This window comes from Poecilia mexicana, unplaced genomic scaffold, assembly GCF_051168715.1.
Source record: "Poecilia mexicana isolate PSO_F unplaced genomic scaffold, ASM5116871v1 scaffold_17, whole genome shotgun sequence".
NCBI lineage: Eukaryota > Metazoa > Chordata > Actinopteri > Cyprinodontiformes > Poeciliidae > Poecilia > Poecilia mexicana.
This window is the reverse complement of record NW_028263386.1, coordinates 6,878,452-6,905,826: the sequence shown is the minus strand read 5'-3', so window position 1 is coordinate 6,905,826 and position 27,375 is coordinate 6,878,452. Positions and strand designations below refer to the sequence as shown.

Genomic DNA, 27,375 nt, shown 5'->3' with positions numbered 1-27,375 from the left:
CAAATATACACCGGAGTCAAACATCGTTCAGCCTGGAGGTGTTTTAAATGTTTTCTCTCATTTTAATGTGTAAATGTCTGATTGTGAGAACACAGCAGGAATAGGTGAAAATATTCCCTGAGATGCATCATCAGCATTAGCTGTGAATTATTTGTTTATTAAACTGTTTTATCATTGGTATTTTTCAGACAGAACAAAATTAGGCTGAAAATAGTTTAAATTTGGAAAATTAATCAAAATAACCAATGAATACAAAACTCCCAGATAGTTTTGAAGACGTGTACAAAGAAAGTAAGGATTTAAATGTGACCTATTATGCTTCCTTCAACAGGTTAGGCTACAAAAAACTTTATTACTTTTTTTTGCACAACATCATTTTAGATAATGAGATTTTATTCTCAGTTCTGCCTATTTTGAGCTGTTTTAATGCATCTTGTCTCTTTAAAACCAAATACTCTGCTGGCCATGTCCCCTAACTCAACGTTTACACTCGCATGTGAAAATGGCTGCAAACAGATGCACAATTATACAACCGTGCATCTTTGAAAAGCAGAAGTTGAGCCTCCTGCATAACCAATAAAAATGCAGCAAGTGGTTTCTGAATAGTTAGGCAACAACAAAACACTTGTCTTTTCCAGCAGCCATTGTACAGCAGTAAAACTAACTGATAAAATGTGCTGGAGTTCCACTTGGGTTGCTAGGTGACAGGCAGGCTGGGCTTTGCTGAGGTTGCTAGGTAACAGTGAAGTGCCTGCTGATTTGTAACTTTTACATTCCGAAGGTTTTTGAAACAGCTAATTTTCCAGACACCAAAAAAACATGAACAAATTCGACATGTCCAAACTTTTACATGTGATTTCCCCATCCTGAAACACAAACGGCAACCAGAAGGAAATAAACAGCTGTTAATACCAGCCCAGTTCCACTGATCAGACTGATGCCTTTGTGTTAAAAAGTAACTAATATTGTTCTATGTGATGCAAATATATTGTGCATACCTGTTTTAAAAAGATAACTGTAGCATCTTTAAGCTTATTAAAAATCTATTATTAGCAAATAAAAAGTCAGCATTATAATATTTTACTTTTACACAGTTCAGATTAACATTTGTAATCGCAAACATCTCAAAACAAGAAGAAGATTTGAGGAAACAGACAAGTATTTCACACAGAGATTTAAGCAGCATCTCCTGTACTGTGAAGCTGTTTCTGTTCTTTCAGTGCAATCTGTTTGATCATACAGCTATTTTTACTTTGGGAGCTTCTCAAAGAGTTGGAGTTAAATATAGATGAGAGGCTGTCAAGGATTTATATTTGACTCAAACGTTTGTTTAGGATATTTAGAGATGGATTTAACGACTGAACGATAGTGTTAGTTTGTTTCCAGAGCAGGATTTCATAATAAAATGCTTTACAGACGTCTGAAAACGCCCCAGAAATGCCTCCTTTGTTTGTTTACATCTGCCTGGATTCTAACGCCGTGCAGGCAGGAGGGCGCTGAGCTCACTCTGGGAATATTTAATTAGCTCAGCCAGATTTCCTAGAACGACACGACGGCTTCAGTCCTGGCCTCAACAAACAATTATCTCCACTCTCTGCAATTTGCAGTTGGTGCCTTCAGAGATCAGCAGATGCTTGTGAGAGCAACTATCGCTGGTAAAAAACAACAGCAAAAAACCCCCAGCCACTTAAATGTAACGTTTGAGGTGGAAAACTTAGTGAAAACAGAATATTTCAGACACTGGTGTCCATGTGGTTTTAAATGCAAAAAAGACGAACAATTAATAGACTTGTATTAATCCAGCAGTGATTCACATCCAGTGTTTATAAGAGAAGTCGAAGCTCCACAAACCAGAGCTGACATAATAAAACAAGCTACTCTAATAACGAAGGCCTCCACTGGGCAAAAACAATTAAGACTCACATCAGTCCATGCATGAGTTTAGGAGTCATTATGACTCACAGCTGAGATTCTTCCAATTATATCCTCCGGTTATTACGATACGGAGGAGGATTAGGGCCACTGGAAAAATAATCTGACTCTTTTCCCCTCAGAATCCTCAATTTAATCTGAGAATTCTGACTTTAATATGTCAATGCTGATTTAATCCATGTATTCTGATTTTAATCTGTAAATTCAGACTTTTCTCAAAATTCAGACTTTTTCTCATAATTTTGACTTTAATCTGAGAATTCTGACTTTAATATGTGAAACCTGACTGTAATCTGTGAAGTATGAGTTTAATCTGAAATCTGACTTTAATCTGAATTCCAACTTTAATCTGTGAAATCTGACTTTTTTCAGAATTCTGATTTTTTTTTCTCATAATCTTGAATTTAACAAAAACATGATTTCTCCTGTCTTAAATCACACTGAAATAAGCTCAGCATCAAATCAATCAATCAATCAATCAATCAATCAATCAATCATGTTTTATTAATACGTAAAGATGAGGTTGAGCTGTTAATCCCACAGATAAGATTTTGAGATTTCTTTATTGTTTATATAACAACCTTCATGGCTTTGGCCTTAAAATTTGATGGATTATTGGTAAAATTTGAACAGTTTTATGGGGTTGAAGATGAAGGAAGATTTAAATCAACAATCAGGAAACAGAGTAAGGAGACTCTGTTTCCTTACCATTTAATTTAAAGTAAAATAAATCAAAAACCAAGTTGCTCAGGAGCTGAAAAGCTAAAATAATTAAAAGACGAACCATTTCTTTGACCAAAAAGTGAGTCCATTTATCAGAGTTGTCAGATGAATATTTTGAAGAGAAGGCTTCACTTTGGATTTTGAACAACCTCAGAGATGACTCCAAACGTAATTATTACTATTATTACTTCTGTTTCTGACAGCCTTTTGTTTTCTGAGGCGTAAAACGAAGTGATTGCAGGGAAGATTTGATGAACCAGACAGACACCGAAGACGAGTGACGCTGCTTGCTCCACGCTCACCTGCCAGAAAGTGGCAACAGCAATTTACAGCAGGTTCATGCCATCGATAAGGTCTCAAAACGTTCAAATCACAGAGCGGTGGCTGCAGGCGTGCTTTCATTTACGGCTGTAAAGGGAGAGGAAATTGGGTTTTCTCCAGGTGTCTTACAGAAATACAGCGTTTGGGAGAAAAGAAGAAAACTTTTTGAAAATCACTTTTAAGATAAAACAAACTGCTCACCAGCTGATCAAATATTTGAAACTATGAACCCAAAAAGTTTAGACATGTTTTATTAGAGTGACATTGGAAGACCTCAGTCCAGATTATTGTCATAAAATTAAAAGTTCTTCCAGCTTGGTCGGTTCTCCTCCCTTTCAAAGGCTGTGATGAACATGTACTACATCGCATATTATGGTTAATGTGTTGCAGTTGGCTTCAGAAAAAGGTTTATGTTGGGTTGAGGATCTGTCTGCACAGATGCTCCAATTCAGCATGGCAGACATTTCTGTCGTCTTTTTTTGTCCTATAAAGATCAGGATCTTTAAATTGACCTATTATGCTTCCTCAGAGAGGTTAAGACGAGTCTATGGGCTACATAAAACAAGATCCTTACATTTTCTTTGCATGCAATCATTCTTAGATAATGAGATTTTAGTCTGAGCAGTTCTGCCTATTTCGAGTTCCTTTCATGTTGACCCGTTTTAGGACGTCTTGTCACTTTAAATCCATACGCTGCTGCTGGCCACGCCCCCAATTCAGTGTTTACACTCACATGTGAAAATGGCTGACAAAAGATGCAGAATTATACAACGGTACATCTTTGAAAAGCAGAAGTAGAGCCTCCTACACAACCAACAGTTGGTTTCTGAATAGTAAGTCAGCGACAAAACACTTGTCTTTTCCAGCAGCCATTGTACAGTGCATAAAACGTTAATAATCAAAACATGAAATAGTTGCCTTTAAAGTTCTGCATTGGACATTTAAACCAGAGACGTTTCACTGAAATGAAAACGTTTGACGACACAAAGCAGATTCAGTCGCTGTGGCTTCGTTCTCAGTTTAATATTTTATTTCCCAGTTTTTCATGAGAACAAGGTCGTATTACTTTTAGTTTTTCTCTGCTGTTTTTATGGCTGCGTCTCGCTTATTATTGCATGAGTCAGTTTCAAACGTTGCCTTTACAAACGGTAACAGTTTAAACTTTCAGTGTTTCTTTATGTTTACCACACCACAAATGATTAACGTGAAGTCAGTGTGTGAATGCTAACACACATGGACTTCAGAGAAAGATGAGGTTTAAAGTGAATCAAGAAGTTGTTTGTGTTGTAGCCTTGGGAAAAACAACAGTTTTTAATTCATGTTTTGTTGTTAAAAGGTTTATCAGAATTCTTTTTACACGAAATTGGTTTTCTTTTATCAAGGATGACTCAAACTTCACTAAATACTCAAAAACATCACAAAAAACTCTCCAACCTGTCAAAGAATATGAACCATTGAGCAATTAACCATTAAATGAAGCTACTTTTATTATGAGACCTTCACACATTTTGTTATTGTTAGAAAGAATGAAAAATGTCTCATTACCTCGACAGGATTCGTATGTCTTCAGCAAGATTTAAAGGATTTACTTTTTATTTATAGGTTTTGTATTTAATTAAATGTAGGTAAACGTAAGTGATATGTGTATAACTCACATTTCTTGAAACAATTGCAAGAATAAAAGAGATTAAACGGTGAGTAATTTGAAAGGTTACTTTTTTATGGGACAGATTAAGAGGAATGTGTTTCATTATTAAAGAGATGCAACCCTGCAGAATAACTGATTTAGTATCTTAATTAGCCGGACTCCGCTGGGAACTGCACAAAGGTTTTGGAGGGATGTGAAGCAGAAAATTATTTCCCACTTCAGTGTAACTTCTAAAAAAATTGTTACATGTGCTAAAATGATAAACTGTTTATTTCTTTTGGATTCTGAAGACTTGAGACAAAATCTTTTAGTTGCAAATTTACAAAGTGATTCTTGCATGTTTGCAAAACGCCTGCTGCAAATAACACGGTTATTTATTTCTGAAGTATGGTTTAGGAATAAAAAATAATATCTGCTTTTACCTTTAAATGATTGCCATCAGGCTTTGGTAAGGTTGCAAAACGTTTGATTTATGGAGCTTGGATTACAGACATGTTTATCACAAAACATCTGCAGGATCAGAGCTTCTGTTTCGTTTTTGCACAATCTATTCTGTCTCCTTAAACCGCAGGTTCTGGTTCTGCTGGAGCTTTCTTCCTGTTACAGGGGAGTTTTTTATCTCCACTGTCGCTACATGCATGCTCAGTCTGAGGAATTGCTGCAAAAATCCACAAAACGCAAACGATTATCTACTGTCACCAAGTCCAGGAGAAATGAATGTTGCAGATCTGCAGCTCTGTTTCCAATGACCATAAAACTGAACAAATTGAATTTACAAAAACAAATTTGCTTAGTGGAAACATGATGCGGTTTTTCAGCCATATTGAAATAGAATTTCACAAAACTGCAATGGAAACACTTTTTTCGCATCAAACGAGTCATGCGGTCAACAACCAGATGCTACTTCTGACGGAAATGACAAAGAAGACGACAGGAAGTGGTTGGGTTGGAGGATGATGGTTTATTTTAGTTTTTTTTTTTTGCACAATGTGCAGCTGGCTCAGAAAAAGTTGTAATTCGAACATGTCAAATCCACAGTTCTTCTGTAAAATCACTGACTACAATTTCCCCAAACGCAGCTCATATAGCTGCTCAAAAGCATCAGAGGTTTGTTGCTCTGAATCAAACACTAACGTCTCCTTTGATGGTTGATAGATGATTAACACTGGCGCCATGACTTTTTATGATTTATCGCGTGAAATAACGTATTCACCTGTCATTTTAATTGAATTCCTTATTTAATGGAAACATTGCAATAACAAAATTGAGTTTTTTCAACATTAGCAGGATAAAGACAAAGATTTGTGCACATTTGAAAAGCAAATGCAGCTACTGAGTCAATGCAATCTGATAGAAAACACATTAAACTCATTTGAACCATGAACTGAACTTGATGTTTGGTAACTAAATGGACTGTCTGAGTCTGAACTGAAATGACTTCTTTTTTGTAAAATGACGATATCTGTTGTGAATTGGCGCTATATAAATAAAACCTTAACTTTTATTAGGGTTTCTATGTTTTTAGTGTTGAGTTTTATGTGTTGTTTTCTTATTTCTGACCTGTGGTTTGTCCTAATTAGTTGCTCTCTCCTCACACCTTGGTTAGCCGCGCCTCCTGCTAAGTGCTCCTCTCGATCCTCACCCGGTATAAATACACCAGCAAGAGAAAAACAGCGAGAATCTCGTTGTTTTTGTCTGTGACTTCAACTTCTTTGCTGCATGAATAACAATTTTCATCATCGCGCCTGTGTCGCCACATGCCTCCATTCAGGTTACACAATTTTATGATAATCTAAAAATGTGAGCTTCGGTGCAAACACCAACACACCAAGTTATCTAAATCTCACATCCTGTGAGATCTTAAGGTTTTTCTCCTGGGTCACCCATGTATTTCCAGCCCTGTTTGCTCTGCACACATAGTGGGGATCTCAAGAAGCAAATACAACTTTTCATGAATACTAAAACCAAAGTCCAGCCGTATAGCTGAATGAAATGGCCTCATGGCAAACATGGATATTGCACCAGTGCAGGTTGATGGAAACAAAGTGAGTTCAGAAGAGGCTGGAAGAATAGAAATGTGAAAAAGCAACAAAGAAACAAAAGACTTTCTGCAGATTTGAAGGAGAAATCGTCTAATTTCTGTTGGCTTCAAAGTGAATTCTGCCATATGAACAACAATCCTTTGACAACAGAGATGACATTTCCAAGCCATTTTTTCCAAACATACATACAGAAACAGTTCTTATGAGAATTATGATTTTTTTCTCTCTGCCTCTTCATTGACTCCTGCTTACATTTAATTTAACAAGGCATAAAAGTTTTTATTCCTGTCAAGTTATTTCTCTGGTTCCAAAGATGTGCAGTTTTCTTGTACCTATTTTTCATGAATGACTTCAGTTTTCAGTTATTTTGTTAACATTTTTAATAGGGTTAGATGCAAGCTTTCCCCCTGACGTTTTTGACAAATAAAAGCTTCATTATTCATTTTACCTGCTAATGTGCATCTTTTATTTTCTTTTTTCAGCTACGAAGATCTTGATTTAAAAGTTTTTTGTTTTTGATATGTGTATCTTTAATAATTTAAGTAGGTATTTTTAAATACATAGTGTTTTTAAAATGTGAATATATCAAATTTGTTTTTTCCTTTCTGTGCTTCTTTGTTTTCTGTTTGTTTATTTCTTTTAATTTTCCTTTTTTCTATCTTTCTTTCTTCCTCCCTCCTCGTTTCTTTATTTCTTGTTTCTTTTTCCTTCCTCTCTTCCCTCCTTGTTCTTTTTCTTTCTTTCTTTCTTTCTTTCTTTCTTTCTTTCTTTCTTTCTTTCTTTCTTTCTTTCTTTCTTTCTTTCTTTCTTTCTTTCTTTCTTTCTTTCTTTCTCATCCGGCTTGTATAACAGTGCAGACAATTTAATTTATCAGAATGTGTTGAACTCGTATTGATATGCTGTATGCATTCAGTCAACTATGCACTGCAGACAAGACACTGACAACCCATTCCCGCCCCACATAACCCCCATTTAAAAAAAAAAAACTGAGCTGTTACCTTAGCTCTAACCAGAATGAGCTACACTTGTGTGCCTACGATAAACTTAACCACTGAAAAATCAGTTATCACCAACAGAACAAAAACATTTTGACTTCCTTGAATCAAACAGATTTCAGATTTTCAGTTGTTGCAGACAGAACTCAACATTAATGTGTTATCCACTGTAGATTGTGATGCACTTTTCAAACTCAACCATGCAAGCTGAGTCTGTTAGAGTTGGAGGAGTCGTTCAGTATTCTCGGAGGGAGATCCGGTCACCCCGAGACGCGGACAGATCGATGAGACTCCCACCAGAGCCTCAGTGCTGCACAAGCTCACTTCTCCTATTAGCGCTCTGCGGGCGCAGATTGAGATTTGGTCGATGTGCTTCTGCACCAAACCTCGAACGGCGACGGGGATCCCAGAGGCGTCCAGCTCAGGCGACCTTCTCACGTGTCCCTGCTGTTATTTATCTTGTCGTGCGTAAGTAATGTTTTTTGTTATGCTACCAAAACGTAGCGATCTGTAAGTGTCGCCCTTCTCCTCACGCAGGATGACAATGCTGACCTATTCTACAAAACAGTCGCATATCTGATAAACAATTAAATGGATTTATAATTTCCAGCTGGCATTTATGCTCAGGCTGTTCCTCTAATGTCGATGACGTTTTTATCAGATTGGCGTCAAATGAGTCTAAATTTGCCTGAAGATGAGATACAGACATTTATATTCTACCGAGGCTGATTCATTACTGGCGTCATTATCAGCTTCTTGGATGTAGAGTTTGTCTGAAATAACTGATTCATTGTGAATTAAACTCAAAAATATAGATTTTAGATGGACTGAGTCGCCACTATTGAGGTCACGGACACAATTTGTTCACATTAAACATTTTATGTGTCGTTTTGAAGTTTAGTTAGAAAAAAAGAGATGTTTTGTTCGTTTTCAGAACAATTCTAGCTGATGTAGTAATTAAGCCAAAACTACATGAAATAAATATGCATTTTGCATTTAAGATAAAGGCGCCTGTATCTGTCAAAATGTTTTAGCTTCATCCAGATCAAATTTATTCAAGGAATGCTATTTTATTGCATTTTGGGCAATAAAATGTTTATTTTCTCATCTAATAGAGGACTTGAATGACATTTTTAATGTATTTCTAATATACATTTGTTTTCATTTTACAAAATTTTTCATTTTATAAATGAAAAATCTTTAGAACATGCCAATTATTTCCCTGGATTAATCACAGGAACATTTGATTAATTGTCTAAATAAACAATTAATTGTTTAGTTAAGTGTTGTGATAATCGATTAATCACCAGAATAGATAGAATTATCGATTCCTAAAATAATTGTTAGTTTCAGCCCTGTTTATTTATATTTAATCATTTTTTCCCGTTTTAATGGTTTAAAAGCAGAGATGCAGTAAACGGCAGCCTCACCGTGACGATCAGGCCTCTCTCCTGGAAGTACTTGACCAGAGGAATGGTGTTCTGCTTGAAGTTGGTCAGGCGTCGGTCGATGGCCTTCGGGTTGTCATCGGGTCGCCCCTGCTGCTCCGCCCTTTTCTGCAGCCTCTCCTTCAGGCGGCTGTTGGTGCAGGCCAGGAAAACCACCAGGTCTGGAGTGCATATCTGCAGAGAGAGAAATCACGTGCGAAGCTGTGAACAGCTTGGAAGAGGCTCCATTCATGCATGATGGCTGTAATCTGACCGTGAGCTGAATACTTCGCCGAAGTGAAGCAGAGAGCAGCTGCAGGGGTTGATATCATTCAGAAACGTGGCGCAGTCGGGTCAAAATGTCGCCATGTTTAAAATGAGGTTCACAGAAACAAAGAGCTCATCTCAGGCAGGATTTCAGAGGATGAAGATGTAAACTACACCCATTCCCTTTGTTTTAAATACCTGAATGACTGCAGGTATTATCTCTGAAAATAACCTGCAGCTTTTACAAAAGACACTGTTGTGGCAGAGTTTTCATGAAAGAAATCGATGTTTTTGCTTGACAAACACAGGACTGTGGCGCTCACAGGAAGTTACTGAACAGGATTTTTTTGAAATTGCAAAAATTCCTGCATATACTGTCATAGTTAAAATAAACAGTGAAAAAACGGTGATTTGCTAAAATTAGCTAAAAATTTAAGAATATTCCATTGTTGTATTTTTATGTTAGTTTGAAATTACGTCATTCTGGGACTGGGTGATAAATCCATTTTATTGGTTTTTGAAGATTAAATTAGTTTAAAAATAGATTTTTATTTTTTTTTACCAATACATTCCTTGGGTTTCCATGATGGTTTTTTTCTTTAAAAATTAAGTCATAATATTCATAATAATATATTTGTACTAATATAAAAATAAAGTCATACACAAAAAATCAAAATATGAGAATAAATTCTTAATATTATCAGAATAAAATCATAATATTAGAATAAAATTAAATACAGTTTATGAGAAAATATTATTTTCAAAAAATAACTTTTTTCTTATATTTTAAGATTTTATCTTTATTCTGTTAATATGACTATATTCTTGTAAAATTAACCTAAAATTTTCGTAGCCTGGGCCTAATACTCCCTCGACTGAAATAAACTTTTAGAAAAATATTTATAATATATTAATTAATGTTTTCAGAAAAGAAAGTGAGAAGAAAAAATCAATTAAAATGGAAATAATTTTTAACATTTTTAAGCCACATCTCCCAGTCCTGCCTCCTACTGGTCTGGCGAAGGTATTGCAAGGACGTTCTTGACACTTCAACATTAATTTGTTGCTTTTAGGACAGGATAGGTTTAACAAAACCAGAAAAATAAAAAAATCTGGTGTAAAGTAAATTACTTCTCTGGCCTTCAGTTAAAACCACGGGGAGAAGTTGCTGTATTATAACCGGTTCTGCAGCGTTGGGTCAGTAACTCTAAGGCTGCGTCATGTTTCGAGTTTAACCGTGAGAGCAGGAATGATTTACGATTCATCCCAGAAACCTGGGAGCTGAGATCCCACTAAGAAGGTCTGTCCCCCAGAGAGCCTGGAAATTAATCACTTGGTTTAAAATTAAACTGAACTGGGAACCAGTGCGAAGAGACGAGGCCTGAATCGATGTAAAACAGCCAGCCTCCCTGTAACGGCTGCTTCTGTGGGTGAATTATTGACATTTTGTAATCCAGGTTGGAAGACACCAGAAAAGTGAAAAAAACAACTCAACTTTATAAATGATTCATAAATGACAGCAAAAAAACAAAAGGCCAGTGACGTGTGGTCAGGGGAGGCAGAAAAGTAGATCTGCCCACACTTCAAATCACTCCTTAAAAATCACTTTTATTCTTTTGCATTTACGTAAGTAGTATTGTAATCTACATTTCCTGTTTAATTTATTGTGTTTTATTCTTAGACTTTTTTATCTGTGGTTTTAAGAGTACAATACAGCATTTTGAAGCAGTTTATAGCTGTTTTTAAAGTGTTTAATAGATAAATTGACATTGACATGAGCGTTACTCTGATTCCTACTATTACAACTAAAGGTAACACTTTATTTGAAGGGGTGTGGATAAGACTGACATGACGGAGTCATAAACATAACCATCATGAACATGAATGTTTACGACTGTTGTCATGAAGCGTCATTCGGTAAATAATGACACTTTTAATGGACCTTTTATGCAAATTCTAGTTGAACTTTGCATTAAAAGGGTCATTACTGACCAAATAATGCAAAGTTTACACTTTTAATGGAGTTTTAGTGCATGCATAATGCTTCATGACAAATCTTTCATGTCATGTCAGTCTTATTCACACCCCTTCAAATAAAGTTTTGCCCAACTAAACTATCAGAAGATACCGTTCCATTTCCAATTTGAGCAAAATTTTGTCAATATTCTGCTAATGTAAAAACCCCCACAATTTTACAATTTCCATTAAATGAGAAATGCGATTAAATCACGTGAATAAGTTTTATCACGCGATAAAAATAACTTCTTGTCGTCTTCTTTTTCGTGATTTCCACCAGCGGTAACATCTAGTTATTGATCATGTGACTCGTATATTGTAAAAAAAAAAAAAAAAAAAAAAAAGTGTTTCTGTTGCAGTTTTGCAAAATAAATCAATTTAAATACGGTTGGAAAAATCCCACCTCATTCTAGCTCCAAAACATTTTAGTAGTCAACGAGAGCTTTTTATGAAATTGGTGAGTTTCTATTAAGCAAATTTATTCTCAGAATGTCAAATTGTGCAAGTATGTGGTGAATGAAAACGCAGCTACTGATGGTTGACCATCCAGTTCACTGGAACAGGAAGTTATCCTTTTGTAATAACAGTCATTATTCATACTGTCTCACTTTTTTGTTTCCTGTATTTACATGAAATACATGCGATGAGGATTCCTCAGTCTGCATCTGATCTGGCACACTGCGATGGACAGAAATAGCACGAATGGCGTCTACAGAGGTGCATGCCACTGTTTCCAGTTAAAGTTTCAGTTTCCATGGAAACCATGGACACATGCATGTATTTCTCTCACATTTGGCTGCTGATGTTGACAGTAGGACACCGCCAGTGTTTGTTTGGAGAGGTTATTACTTGTTAATCTTTTCCTCACGTCACACGAGAGGAAGAAGCTAAACGGCAGACTTGGTTAATTTTTGCACCACCTGTCGAGTCAGAGAGGTGTTTTGTAAAAAAAAAAAAAAACTTAGGAACTCTTAAAAAGGTTTCGGACAAAATACAAATAAAACGAGCAAAATCAATAAGGTGACGATCTGCTGAATGCACTGGCTCAAATCAAAATATCAAAACAAAAAAGACATTTTAATGGTAGTATTTCAGTCTGCTACTGACTTTTTTTTTTAATCATTATTTTAACTAGAGAATTTTCACACCTTTGTAGAAAATAACAGATAAAAATTCACTTTGTAAAACAGTAAAGTTAAAATTGGCGTCACAGCTGCTGCAAACAAAGCAGAGCAGAAAGGAGTGGTAAAGGCGGCGTTATCTGGTGTTTTTGTTCTTTATTAAATTTTCTTTTGTTCCTTTTGCTTCTGATAAATCTGCAGACCATCAGGCATCTCCATCTGTCAGCATAAACAATCCCAGTTTTTCTCCTTCAGCATTCAGCGCATCATTTTCTGATCTCAGGTGTGTCCGCAGGCTTTATGGGAACGTATCATGACTTTTTCCAATAAACATGAGAAATATCTACAAATGTGAATTCTTGGGATGATTTTCTAAATGTACAGCTGTTTCTTTTAGCTCATACACAGCAAAAAAACAGAATTTACCAAGTATTTGTTTAGTTTAAAATATCGTCATGATTAAAGGAGTAAAGTACAATTGAAGTAAGACGAAACTAATGCGTAACTTTTCATAAATCTCTAGAAGCTTGATTTAAGTAAATAATTCCTTACTATTGATGAAAAAGTTCTAGTCCCACTGGCAGATTATCTTAGCTGTAACATGGGAAAAATCAATCAAATTTGACTTGTATAGCACATTTCAGCTACAATGCTTTACATCATAAAAACACAAAAATCAACAATTGAAACGATTGTTGATCAAAGTTTCATTTATAATGTTTCAAAAGCAGCTTTAGCAGTTTGTAGTCCTGGTGTAAAGGAAATCAGTGTTTCGGCTGTTTTGCAGTTTTCAGGACGTTTGTTCCAGATTTGTGGTGCATAGAAGCTGAACGCCGCTTCTCCATGTTTGGTTCTGGTTCTGGGGATGCAGAGCAGAACCAGAACCAGAACCAGAAGACTTGAGAGGTCTGAAAGGTTGCCATGACAACAACCTTGATAAACTGTTAACCAGTAAGTTAACAGTTTAACTTACTTGTTAAACTGTTAAAGCTCTGTTCTCTGAGCTACAGGGAGCCAGTAAAGGACTTTAGAACTGGGTGATGAGCTTTAACTTCCTGGTTTTAGTCAGAACTCTAGCAGCAGCAGCGTTCTGGATCAGATTTATTTTTTAGTCAGATCTGTGAACATATTGTTGCAGTAATCAATGCGACTAAAGATAAACCCATGGATGAGTTTCTCTAGATCACATATGTCAGAGTCAAGGCCCGCGGGCCACATCCGGCCCGCGAGAAGGTTTTTTACGGCCCCTAGGATGATCTTGATTTATTATTAGAACCGGCCCGCAGACCGCAGCAAGCCGGCACCCCGTCTGAAAAAAAATATCTTCCTTATTTGAACTGTAAGTAGTTCTTTAAATGTTCTGTGAGATGATGTACTTACCCATGTATCCATAACAACCGGAACTTTCAATATCCACCAAGTTATTGCCGAAATATACCGTCTATTAAACGAGTGCCCCCCGGATTAATTACACTCTCTGCAGCTGCAGCTGCGAAGTTACCGTATTAACCCGATACTTGCTGGAAAGTGCAACGTCTCCCCTTTCAGAAACCGTTGGAATTTTTCCACTTAGCGCTACGTGTGGTGGAATTACGGTACTGCAAATTTAGATGTGTCGCCGGCGACACATCTAAATTTGCAGTACCGTAATTCGCCGGCGACACATCTAAATGCCTTGACTCTGACATATGTGGATTCAAGGGTGTAGGAACGAGTCTGTCATTGGGGGGGACGCATATCGGAAACCTGACAGATCAGTAAATAGCTTGAGCAGAAATGTCAAACAATTATGCCATCAACACATCAGTAATGTGTTACTCTAATCTGACCCTTATTTCAGTAACAAGTATTCTAACATGTTACTATTTACAATCCAATAATCAGATTAAAGTTATGCAGCATAATGACTGTCATTCCAGGATGAACACTCACTTTAGCATTTGCCTCACAACTAGCAAGCTACATGCTCTGGTAGCACAGAGCCGACCAGATTCTGATGTATCTTATTGGTCAAAATGCATTGATATAAATTGACTGGCAATTGAACAGGTTCTACTTATTTCTAAAACCAAAGTAGAAAACAGCTCATAAAATAAGACACAACAGTTTTAAACTCAATACACCAGTTTGACCAACAAAAATAAAATCTAAAAAAACAAGTTTTGATCTTCTTTAACAACAATCAGTGCAACAGTTTGATCTACAAAATAAATAAAAATTATACTTTTCACGTCTAACAGACACCTGAGCTCCTCACTGTTAACTCAGTCTCACTTTCCAGCCCTGCATTCAGTAACTTACCAAAGATCCATGAAAAATACTGAGGCAAAAAGACTAAATGTTTTTTTTCTCCTGTCATTTTCAGCCACAAACATTTAACTAAAATATCTACGGATATGTGTTTCTGTCTCTGCCTCCCTCTGACTCTCTGCAGCCTGATGTTCCTGCATGGATTCATGTATTTACAATAGACACTTTAGTAATGTACAGTGTCAGAATGTGAACTAAATATATAAAAAATGTTTTTATCATACAGAATGAGAATTTAAACTTAATTTTCAGATGTATACATTATTATACATCTCAACTCTATTTACTGTGTAGCAAAAATTTTCACTAATTTATTTTTAAACCTCTCCTCAAGCACTTTTTTTATTGTCTTCTAACCATTAACCTTATGGTGTGGAAATAATGAAACAATATTGAAACGTTGAAAGAAATTAACCTGACATCAGTCTCCTCCTGTTCTCCTTTCTGGTTCTATCATAATTAATATAATTTTTATATCTTCACACCCTGAAATGCCAACTGGCTCTCCTATGTCTTCCCTGACCTGCTCCTCTCATAATAAAATAGTTTAGTTTATTTAAAAATTAAAAACAGTTAATACATATTTCAATAAACTAAATGAAGACCTCACCAGAGCTTCTTCACCTTTCTTCAACATCATTCTAGCACTGCTGTTCTCCTAAATATATAATATAATATAATATAATATAAACACATGTTAAGTGGTCGAGTATGATCAGGTGTTGCTCAGTTTGCTGCTGTTTCAGTCTAAATCATTGTGACTAGACTAGCTAACTGTTAAAGTTAGCAGTAAAATTTTGGACATGTGACTATTCCAGAATTTAAACAGCTAAACCAAAAAGATTTAGTTCTATATATGAAAGTAAACTGACAACAAGATGTTATAAACGAGCGATATTCATAGCAAAATTCCTGACAGATCGTTTACCTCCTTCTCTGTTTGCTGCTGCCTTTACTCTGAGCCGTTCAGAGGGGGGAGGGGGAGGAAGCGCTCTGCTGAATGCGCTGTTATGCGCCTTCAAAATAAAAGCACGCGAGTGGAAGATTTTAAAATTCTTCGCAACTGCAGTGAAATTATTGGGGGGGACGAATGTGGCTCTCTCCAATATTGGGGGGGACATGTCCCCTGCGTCCCCCCCGCTTCCTACGCCCATGTGTGGATTAATAGATTTTTGCACTTTATTTTATTGTATTTCAATCCAATTATATTTTAAAAATATTTCAGTTGTGTCTGTTGAAAATTAAAGATTACTGACAGAGCCATAAGAAAATATTGCTTTATTTATATGATCATATTGGAATATATTTGTTAGGTTTTCAGTAGGTTCAATTAGGTTCACTAGACTATATGTCATTTAAAAAAATTTCAATGAACATTCGATCAGTCCGGCCCTCGGCTTGTAGCTAAATTTTTTATTTGGCCCTCCATCCATTTGACTTTGACACCCCTGCTCTAGATCTTGCTGTAACAATGTCTACAATTGTCCTGTAATCCTGGAAATGTTCTTCAGGTGATAGAAGGCCGACTTTGTAACTATCTTTATGTGGCTCTGAAGATTCAGGTCAGAGTCCATCATTACTCCCAGATCTTGTGCCTGATCTCTAGTTTCCAGCTGTAATAACAGAAGCTTGGCGTTGACTCTATATTGTTCCTCTTTGGGTCCGAAGATGATAACTTCATTTTTGTTTCTGTTCAGCTGGAGAAAGTTTTGGCACATCCACACATTTATTTGTTCTAAGAATTTGTTCATAATTTCTCACTTTATATTGAGGAACTCTCCACTTAAAACAAGCTCCTTGTTGAAGAGTTTCAAAAGTAAAACATTTGCAACTTGGCAAATGAAGTTCCAAGTTTTTTTTTTAAGTTTTTTTTTTATCTTTGACACTCATCTCAAAATTTGAGTTTTTTCAAGCAAATTTTCCACTTTTCAAACTTAGAAATTTCCTTGTTTTTCTAGAGAAATTCTTGGTAACACTTTATTTGATGGGGTGGCTTAAGACTGACATGACATTGTCATAAACGTGACATAACACCTTTATAAATGTTTACAACTCTTGTCATGAAGTGTCATTTGGTAAATAATTACACATATAATGCGAAGTTGACCATTTTAATGAACTTTTAATACAAGTTTTAATGCAGCTTTGCATCAAATGTGTCATTATTTATCAAATGACACTTCATGACAACAGTTGTAAACATTCACCTTCATCTTCATGACAGGTGTTACGTCATGTTTTTGACAGTTTCATGTCAGTCTTATGCACACCCCGTTAAATAAAGTGTTACCAAATTCTTTTTCTTTTTTTCATATCTACAATGCCCCTAATACGCCGTCATTTAAATCAGCGCTGCGCTCTCAGATGATCCTGTAATTGGTTTCTGCCAGAACAGGATGTCTTATTCCTTTTCTGAAGTGTTAGAGAGTTACAACATCATCACCAAAATTACTCCAGTCCAGGGTTGTTTTTTTATATCAACATGACGTAAAACAGATCATTTAACTGGTTTCAGAGTATACGTTTGCTAAGATGAGAATGTGTGACCTATAAATGTAAGCTTCAGAGTGTCGGCTGAGCATTTTTGCTTCCAGATTGACAGGAGTGATGATGACAGAGTGTTGCCACCCTGCGGTTCTGTTTGTGAAAAGCCTGTAAGTGAGGACGGAGGGCTTGACGGTCTCTCTGGGCGGCCATAAAGGGAGCTCATGAATGGCCGCTCTGACGCTTTAAAGGACAAAGTGCCGCATGGGGTGCGTAATGAAAATGGATGCTGCAGACTCTCAGAGGACCAAACGGTTTTCCCCCAAGCCGAGGACTTAAAGAAAAGAAGTGAACCTTTCAGGAGAAGAGCTGAATGATGCATAAAGTAACACTGAATGTGAGGGTCAGTGAATCGTTTTTTAATCCTTTAAAGGTCAAAGTATGGCGGTTCAACGACACTGAAGGAGTTTCCATTTTCAGGTTGTTTCACTGATATTTTCTGAGATTTGTGTTGTCAGTTCTGGAAGTTATACTTCAACGTAATCCACCTCAGTATCAATATTATTAACCCTTTCATATAGGATTCAATAAGTTAGGATATTATTGAAAAGTCAATACATTTCACTAACTCCATCACCTAGACAAACATTATGTAGATTAATTAGATAAAGGCTGATGTTTTAAAGGTCACATATCATGCTTTCTTGAACAGATTAACATAGGTTTAAAGGCTATCTTAATTTATTTAATTTTTTTTCACAGATAGTGAGATTTTAGTCTGCCTAATATGAGCTCCTTTCAGAATGAGCTGTTTTAGGGGCTCCTGTCATTTTAAATCCAAATAATCTCCTGGCTAGGCCCCCTACGTCAACGTTTACACTCATACGTGAAAATGGCTGCAAACAGATGCAATGAAAAGTGGAAGTGGAGCCTCCTGCACAACCAGCAAGAATGTAGCAAGTGGTTTCTGAACAGTAAGTCAACAACAAAACACTTCTCTTTTCCAGCAGCCATTGTATAGTGCACTGCTGATTTTGTGTTTGAAAGTATTTTTTGATGTCTGTTTTATTTTTTAATTTGTATTTTTGTGTTTTGATTTTGTGTGTTTGTATTTAGAACAGCCTCTAGTAATTTTCTCTTTATTTAACGGGGATCCTTAAATAAACAAGTAAAGAAACAAAACCGATTATAGAGGAGTTCCGCTGGGGTTGCTAGGTAACAGGCTGGGCTTCAATGAGGTTGCTAGGTAACAGGCAAGGCTTCCATGAGGTTGCTAGGTAACGGGCAGTGCCTGCTGATTTGTGACTTTACATTCCAAAGGTTTTATGTTGCACCTGAATTTCTCCACTGTAGGACAAGAATATTTCTATTCTATTTCTATAAAAACTAAACAAAACATGTAAAATCATAAAAGGGTTGTATTGCCTTAATGTCCATAAATATTTTTCTACTAATTATTAATTTGATTAAATTAAAAAAAAATACTTTATTGAACCCAAAGGCACCATGAAGTAATTTTTATATTCTGTTTCATAATAAAATAGAAAATTATATATTTTTTTCAAAACAGGTGATTCTTGTGGGGATCTAACATATTTTGAGATCACTTCTGTTATTCTTGAGTAAATATGCTTCTTGTAGCAAGGCAACAAGGCATAACACTGCAAAACACTAAATCCTACCAAGTATTTTTATGTAGTTTCCAGTGCAAATTCCTTAGTACACTTGAAGTAATACAAAATTAATTTAAAAAAATTCCCAGCAAGATATAGAAGCTTGTTTGAAGTCCTTAATTTCACTTATAGTGAGAGATTTTTCCCATGTTAGTGAAATAATCTCACTTTTTCATCAATATTAAGGAATTATTGACTTAAAACAAGTTCCTATTAATTACTTAAAAGTTGCTTGTTAATTAGTTCTGTCTTAAAGTGTACTAAGATATTTGCAGTAGAAACCAGACCAAACATACTTGGTAGGATTTTGTGTTTTTGCAGATTTTGTTAGGATTTTGTGTTTTTGCAGTGTGTGAGGTTTCCAGACAGTCTAACTTTGTTACTTTCTGCGGCTGTGTGGGTATTTTAATCACAGCAGACAGTCTTCCAGGCTTTCTCCCTCTGTCTGAGCCTTTAAGAGCTGTGGAGCTGCTGCTGACAAGGAGAGGAGTTTCCACTTGAGTTTTCAGCAGATCCTTCAGGACATTTACCAGCAAAACAGTGAGTTCACTTAAACTATGATTTATTTTTCAGTCTTTTTCTGGTGGAGCGAGTTAAAATCCATGAAATATTTAGTTTTGCACTGATTAGTTGTGATTCAAATTGTTATATATCATAAATATAACACAATCAGTTCCTTCAGACATGCTTCACAACTTTCCTCTCTATATATAGAAGCACTCTACATCAGTTACTGCCTATGATTTGATTACATATGAAAAATACTTGGAATCACTCACAACCTGCGTATTATCACTTCCCATCTCTGTTCTGCATTATCTGCTGCTGATTAGAAGGTCATATTTAACTTTTGGACGACAGGGATTTGCAGGAGGTTTAATTCGAGCTGAATATGTCAGATACCAAGCTGGATCCTGAATCGACACGAAGATGTTTCTTAGCAACAGAGAGCTACGGCGACAATCGTTTCAGAGCTGGAAAATTAGGCTTTTATTTCTTTGTTTTAGTGTCAGCAATAATAAAAAGCTGTAAAGCAAGGGCGTAGGTTCGGTCTAAGTTTTGGTGGGGACCTTGACACCCCCCGGCAGCACAGTGAAATGCCCAAGAGCACTAAACATTTTTGAGAAGGGGGGGGGGAACCACATTGGCTTAATAACCCCTCCCCCCAACCATAACCATATCATACATCAACCAGATACAGTCATACTCAGCAGATCAGTTCAAGAACACTTTACTTTTTCCTTTACGAAATTCAGCAAACGTTACAAGTAAGATCAAAAGAAATATCCTCTGGATACAGCAAACACAATTGCAGATAAGAAGAAATCAATAATAAAATAAAAAAGAAAAAATATTACATAATTAACAGACCTATTCTACCTCACATTCAGTGCTGACCTTACTAAACACCGGACTTTACAACAAATGCGTTGCGTGATAGATATCTAACTTATGGGTCCACTCACTGTACTTACAGCCGACGTAGCGAAATAACTTCTAATGTCTGTCCTTTTCTTTTTTGGTGGCGACATGGTCTCGGAGACTCAGAAGGAGACGCGTGTGCCCAGCTAGCCGCCGCCTTTTGCAGCTAATCAAAGATCGTCCGACGATTCAACTGACTTCCCCTCCCCCCCCACCCCCCCCGACAGCACCGTTCCGACACGGTCTCGGAGGCTCATAATTAATGTCAAACTAAGAAGCTTCCGTTCCGCGCACCGCCTGTTGCTGCTAATCAAAGATCGTAGATCCACGTTCTTTGAGCCAATATGGCAAAAATTGGTCGGGACTTTTTCATATCCCGTGAATATTGGTCGGGACATGTCCCTACCGTCCCTACCCAAACCTACGCCCATGCTGTAAAGTGACAGAATAATTAAGGCTAAAGCAGAGAAGACCTGAAATTCCCCAGAAATAAAACTGCCATCCTAAGTCTTTGCAGGTGTTTTGGATTCTCTCATCTGACCCAATAAACTTACTCACTTCAATATAAAATCTTTATTTTTTCTGCCTAGTGGATGATTATTTTTACCACAGTTCTTTTGAAAAACATAAAAAGCAAGAAAATATTTCATATTTACCTGAGAATTTGCAACAAACATATTTTATGCCATCATAATTGACTTAATGTAATTTTTAGTGTCAGCAAAGTTGCATTAAAAGTTAATGTAACTATAGAAACAAAGACCACCATTAGCCTGCTTGAACTCTATTTGAATCTGTTTAATTCAGGTTGTTTTCTGCTTGTCAGCCATCCATTCCTTTTGCTGTGTACTTTTATTTTTAAATACATTTTTCTTGCAGCTTTCAGTGCTAAATCTTTGCTCTTCTTTTATATTTTCTTTTAACAACTCAAATACTCCGTCGTGCTTGTTGGAAATCAAATGTTTCTCATCTGCTCCTCCACTTTCTCGTCAGTGCCTCATGTTGTCTCAGGACAGCACTGTTTGTTTTCTCCTCTGCTCCCGAGCTTCACAGACCCCTGTTTAATAACCAGTTGTCACTTTATTCGATTGTGAATACAAGGCCTGCTGCTTGTGCACATTAACGACAGAGTGGGCATCAGCTCTTGTCTAGTCATCGGTGACTGTAGGAGCTGTTTTTGCCCGGTCGCCTGGACACGGCTGCAAACAAAAGTGCAAGCTTGTATTATCTGAGTGTTTTCATCTCCATTGAATGTCCCCTGGCACCTTATCTAACCTCAGGGTCCGTCTTCAAACCATCACTCTCCCTTTTAAAAAGAGATCTAAACAGCGATTCCAATAAACCTGCATCAATAAAAACAACCTCGTGAGCTCAACTACTTCTGGAGGTTATTATTTGTGAAGCGTGACTGAGCAATTTCTGATATGAGGAATTAAATATTACCGCTGTCAACTGTAATGCGTCAATCTAAAAAGCTTAAAGGTGACCAATTATGCTTCCTTGACACAAAACAAAATGTTTTGTGAGATTAAAGTCAGAATTCTGTGATGGCGTATTATGACCAATATGGATAGAAAAAGGAGGAAATTTCCACCAAACACCTCAGACATTTTTCTTTTTAGAAGAAACAAGAACATTTCTGAGCTCCAGAAATCAACAATTTGGAAGAAAAATCAAACATTTTGACATTAATCTAAAAGATTTTCTATAAAACTTGTACATTTCTGAGTTTGATCAACTGTAAATTTGCCAGAAAAACGGAAATTTTGAGATTAATCTCAGAATTTATTTATTTATTTATTTATTTTCTTCAAAAAAATCTTGGAAATTTCTGAGTTTGAAAAGTTGAAAGTTTGCTGGAAGAAAAGTTGAAAGTTTGCTGGAAAAAAACTTAATCTCAGAAATTTTCTAGAAAAAAACAAGGAAATTTCAAAGTTTCAAAAATAAAAATATTTACTGGAAAAAGCTCAAATATTCTAGAAAAAACAGAAATTTTCTAAGTTTGAAAAGTAAAAAAAAAATTGCTAGAAAAACAGAAATTTTGAGATTAATCTTAAAAATATTCTACAAAAAAGTTTATAAAGTCAAAAATTAACTAGAAAAAAAATACTGTGGAATTTCTAAAATTAATCAATTAATTTAAAAAGTTTTCTATTAAAACAATTTGGAAATTTTTATATCAATTTGAGAATTTTCTATAAAAAAACTGGAAAATTTGAAATGATCCTTAAGAAATGTTCAACAGAAAAAACACAAAAAGTCAAAAAATTTGCTAGATAAATTAATTTTGACATTAATCTTCAAAAGTTTTTGACTTTTGCAAATGTGAATTTTTTGTATTTCTTCTATAAAATTTCAGAGATTAATCTCAAAATGTCTGAGTTTGTTTTTTCTAGCTACAAACGGCTTTAATAAGCCATCAAATAATCCTGAGAATAAAAGTCATAATTCTTTTCTCCCCAGTGGTCCTAATCCTTTTCCATAAGAATGTGTTTAATCTGATTAAATTTCTTAATCAATTCACAGCACTGCTAAATGTGACTTCCAGGCTCCCTGAATGCCAAATGAGGAAGAGGATGTTCGCCTTTAACCATGTATTTATCTCCATTGTTTTCACTCTCAGCAGATGTGGAGGCGAGGAGATAAAACTATGTTTAATCACAACCAATCTGCTTCATGCCTTAAACAGCTGGAGGTGCTTATTATAACCACGATTACAGCTAATTTATAACCTCCACCGCCGAGCCAGTAATTGCAGAGGAATTGTCGCTGTTGTGTTGTCGCTGTTCCAGCCTCATACTATGCCATCCAGTTTATTTGTTTTGTAGCCTTGGGGCAGCTTTCATGCAGGGAGCTTATTCTGGGAGGAATCTGCTGTCACATAGCGCGGAGCGGGGGAGACGAGAGCACAGGAGCTCTCGTTAAGCCAAGATGTTTCCTCCTCACGGTAACGGCGAGAAGAGGTCCAGTCGCCACACAGACGGAGGGAAACAACTCAGAGATGCTGTCCAGAGAGGTAAATACGACTTCTACAGGAAGAGAAGCTCCTAATCGCATCAGAAGGCTGCGAACAACCAGCTGACCTACATCCTAAATGAGCAAGTTATGTTAATAACATGAAAGGGTTAGCAAGATAAGTGTTGACACAATGCAAAAACACAAAGTCTTTTTGTTTTGTTGTGTCACATAATCAATAAAAATACAGTTTGGGACAAAATAGGTCAACTTTCAGGGCATTTTCCTACTTTTGTGGATAAATTCACATTAAAAGAAACCAAGGCTGCTGATGAACAAATCTGCACTGTAAAAACACAAAATCTTTTCTGGTCTAGTTTCTGCTGCAAATATCTTAGAATGCTTAAAATAAGACAAAGCCAATCGTAAGACTTTTAAGTCAATAGAGTATAAAAAGTACTAGTTCTACTGGCAGATTATTTCACTTATAAGATTAGAAAAATGACTTGTTATAAGCAGAGGTGTGTAGAGTACCTAAAAATATCACCAAGTAAGAGTAGCACTACTTCAACATATTTTTTACTGAAGTAAAAGTAAAAAGTAGCCGTCCAAGAAATGATTCAAGTAAGAGTAAAAGGTATTTAGTAAAACGTCTACTGAAGTACAGAGTAATGGACCAAATTATCAATCGTTTAATTTTTAAAAATTACATCAACAGACGGACCGAAACATAAATGTATGTGGAAATTTTGGTATTTTAAGGATGAAAATGACAATAATTCATGTAAAATCAGGCAAATCAGTTTCTTTCAACAAAAAACGTATAAAACTTTAATAAAAACTGCAGGTGTGTGTCTGGTGAGTTTTTGGTTAAAACATGTTTGTTTTTCATTCAGTGGGCAGAAAATCCAGAAATTTTACTCAAGAGTAGAAATACTTCAGTAAAAGTAAAAAGTACAGCACAGTAAAAATACTCCTAAAAGTTTTTTGTTTTTTCTCAAAAAAAGTTACTCAAGTAAATATAATTGAGTAAATGTAACTAGTTACTGCAGAACCCTGGTTATAAGTGAAATAGTAAAGAAAATGCCCTTTTTATCTGATTAATCATTAACTGTCAGAAAAACCAATAACTTAAATAAATATTAGATTTAGTGGTAAATTCAAACATGAATTTAATGTCACCCATTTGTATTTATTATTGCAATAAAATCCAGTCCAGCAGGTCGTGAACCTCACATCAAACTTCATCTATAAATCTGACTGAGAAAAAGGAAGCTCTGTGTTTGAGTCTTCCTCATGCATAGATTATTCACACGTACACATCTTCCTCCTACGGCCAGGTTTCCCCGTTTCCTGCTCCTCTTCCTCATCCTCGGCTTTCTGTTCTGCTATTATGCAATTATAAAGCAAATCAAAAGCCTCATATCACACCTGCTACTGAGACAAATAAGGTTGTGGGGCACACAGCAGTTTGGATACGTTAGCTATAAACAGTCATGTAAAAAGAGTTAATCTGTTATAAAAATGGGCTGAAAAACAAATTCCTGCAAGCTAAAAACTTGACTACAGTGAAAACATTTCCATGTGATCCAACAGTTACTAACAGCAGGAGAGCAAACACTATATAAAATCCTCCTTTAGGATTTTTAAATGTGTTTACTGCTCTTCTCCTCAGGGCGGTTTCTCTGTCCTGTCAGGTTTTTATATCTTAGCGTCGCGTGAACCAGAAATATTTTCCATCCACATGTGCATCTATATAAACTATTTTTCCTGTTTTCTTTTGGGTCACTCAGTAGGAGGCAAAAAAACAAACAGTAGGGACAAAACATGTCTAATATAGCCCATTAAAATGAGATGAAGTAATGACTCATCTCATTTGAGATGAGTTAACATGACCTGTTCTGCTCATTTTAAAGAGCAGAACAGGCAACTAGGACAAGCATGATTAACTAACTCATTTAATTACACATTACCGGTATTTGCATCTTCATTGAAATGCTTCAACAATGAAAAACGGCTGTTTGGTTTCGGTTCAGTAAAGCAGTTTCTGGTGGTTTGTTTTACCAAAAGTGTTAATGCACTTTGCACAGTGCATAAACAGTTACTGATAAATAATATATTAGAGTTAATGGTTTAATGTCTGGTTTGGTTCCTCTAACCATGAAGGGAAGGCTGGTAAAATTCAACATGGCATAAATGTTGCTAAAATTATTCATTTATACTGCAAAGAAATTATCCTTTCCCACAAAAGAATAAAAAACCCTCTAGCGCTTTATGGCTCCATCTGGTCGTAAGGTTAAAAAATTTCACATGCAAAAAAAGAAGAATGTAAACTAAAGAAAGGGAATGCTACGGCGTCGTAGTAGGGTCGTCTTTCTCTTTCTCAATGTCACATGCTGTTTTTATTTTAATTTTATTTTAATTATGTAAAGCACTTTGAAATGCCTTGCTGCTGAAATGGGCTATACAAATAAAATTTGATTGATTTTTTTGATTGTAGATGTGGAAAAAAATAGGAGCAAATTCCTGCCAAAAAACAAGGAAATTTTCTGAGTTTCAAAACTTGAAAATGTTTGACTTTTGAAACTCAGAAATTTCCTTGGCTTTTCTAGAAAATTTCTGAGTCTAATCTCAAAATATCTGAACTTTTCCAACAAATTTTCAACTTTTGGAGCTCAGAAATTTCTTTGTTTTTTTTCTAGAAAATTTCTGAGACAGATCTCAAAATTTCTGAGTTTTTTTCTGACTTTTGGAGTGCAGAAATGTCCTTGTTTTTTCTAGAATATTTCCGAGTTTCAGTTCTATTTACATTGGCCATAATGCACTGCTGCAGAATGCATTAACTGGTAAAAACTAATCAAATTAAGCTTATCTAAGTTAATTTATTAAGTTAATTTAAGTTAATTTGTTATGGTAAACAAATGTAAACAAAATTAGTTCAATGAACTCCATTGACCAATTAACATTCTCTTTTTTCAGTTTTACTGTTGACTTTTTACAGTATATCTCTGTTGCACTGAATCTTATTTGACATTATCCTGTTCGCATTTTCCTGCTTTCGCTACATGAAAGGTGAGGAACATCGCAGACAGACTGACAGTTCATTACGAAACCCGGGAGTTATACTTAACACACTCCGCTGGAAGTGCAACCCTCCATGTTACAGATGTTTGACAGAAGAGCCCAAAAAGCCATTTTCACAAACTCCAACCATATTGAGTCTGGTAAAGGAATAGACTTTCTTATTTCAGCCGGTTTCTGAGCATTGAAGACAATTTGTCACAGGCAGAAATTATGCTTTAAAAGAGGAGAGGTGTCTGCAGGAGCGAATGCAGCGAGAAGAGCGGTAGTGAACCAAAATGGCAACATTGTGAGGGAGACAGCTAAATAAAGCTCTGAAACCTCCTGGGAAGCTACAGTATAATGAGTGCAAATAGAGACTTTAGCTTAAACTTGACGGCTGAAGTGGAGGCACATTTTACAGTCAGCAGCTCCTGAAACACGACAAATCTTGTAAAAACTACAAAAAATGTGTGACTATGTTAACTTTCAGCATCAATAATTCCTCTGTGTGTGCTTTTAATTGTGGGGTTCAATCTGTAATGTTTGCTTTGTGGTGCTGTAGTTTGGACTGTGTTAATTTATATATCTATAATATAAGCTATGAGTCATTCAGGACTCTCATATCGTGGCAGATACATATTTTTATGCATCTTTACTTCCATTTGTGTGCCTGCACTGTATCTGGTGGCACAGAAGGAATATGTAATGCGGTCCCTGACAAGAAATGGCTTCTTACGTCGCCCATCAGCTGACATAAGCAGATCTCATATAGCCAATTGATTAGCTAAGGCAGCCCACTTTAACCGGCCCTTTTTACATGTCACTGCAAAGATGAGATGCAGCACAACACAAACGTTTAGCAAGCAGCCTCTCTCTGAGCCAAACCTGCTTCATCCCTGAAATTCATTTTAAGCAACAGAAAAATTTCATAAATTTTTTCAAAAATGTTATTCAAGTAAATGTAACTAGTTACTAC

At 36.0% G+C, this 27,375-nt stretch overlaps 1 protein-coding gene across 1 annotated transcript in view; it reads right to left on the bottom strand.

Moving 5' to 3' along the window:
* The window catches only part of ak5 (adenylate kinase 5), a 95,437-nt gene that overhangs the window by 48,131 nt on the left and 19,931 nt on the right, over positions 1-27,375 (bottom strand). Inside the window, exon 6 of the mRNA XM_088014746.1 lies at positions 9,092-9,283. Within this exon, the coding sequence (XP_087870872.1) occupies positions 9,092-9,283 (192 nt within the window). The remainder of the gene's footprint in view (positions 1-9,091; positions 9,284-27,375) is intronic.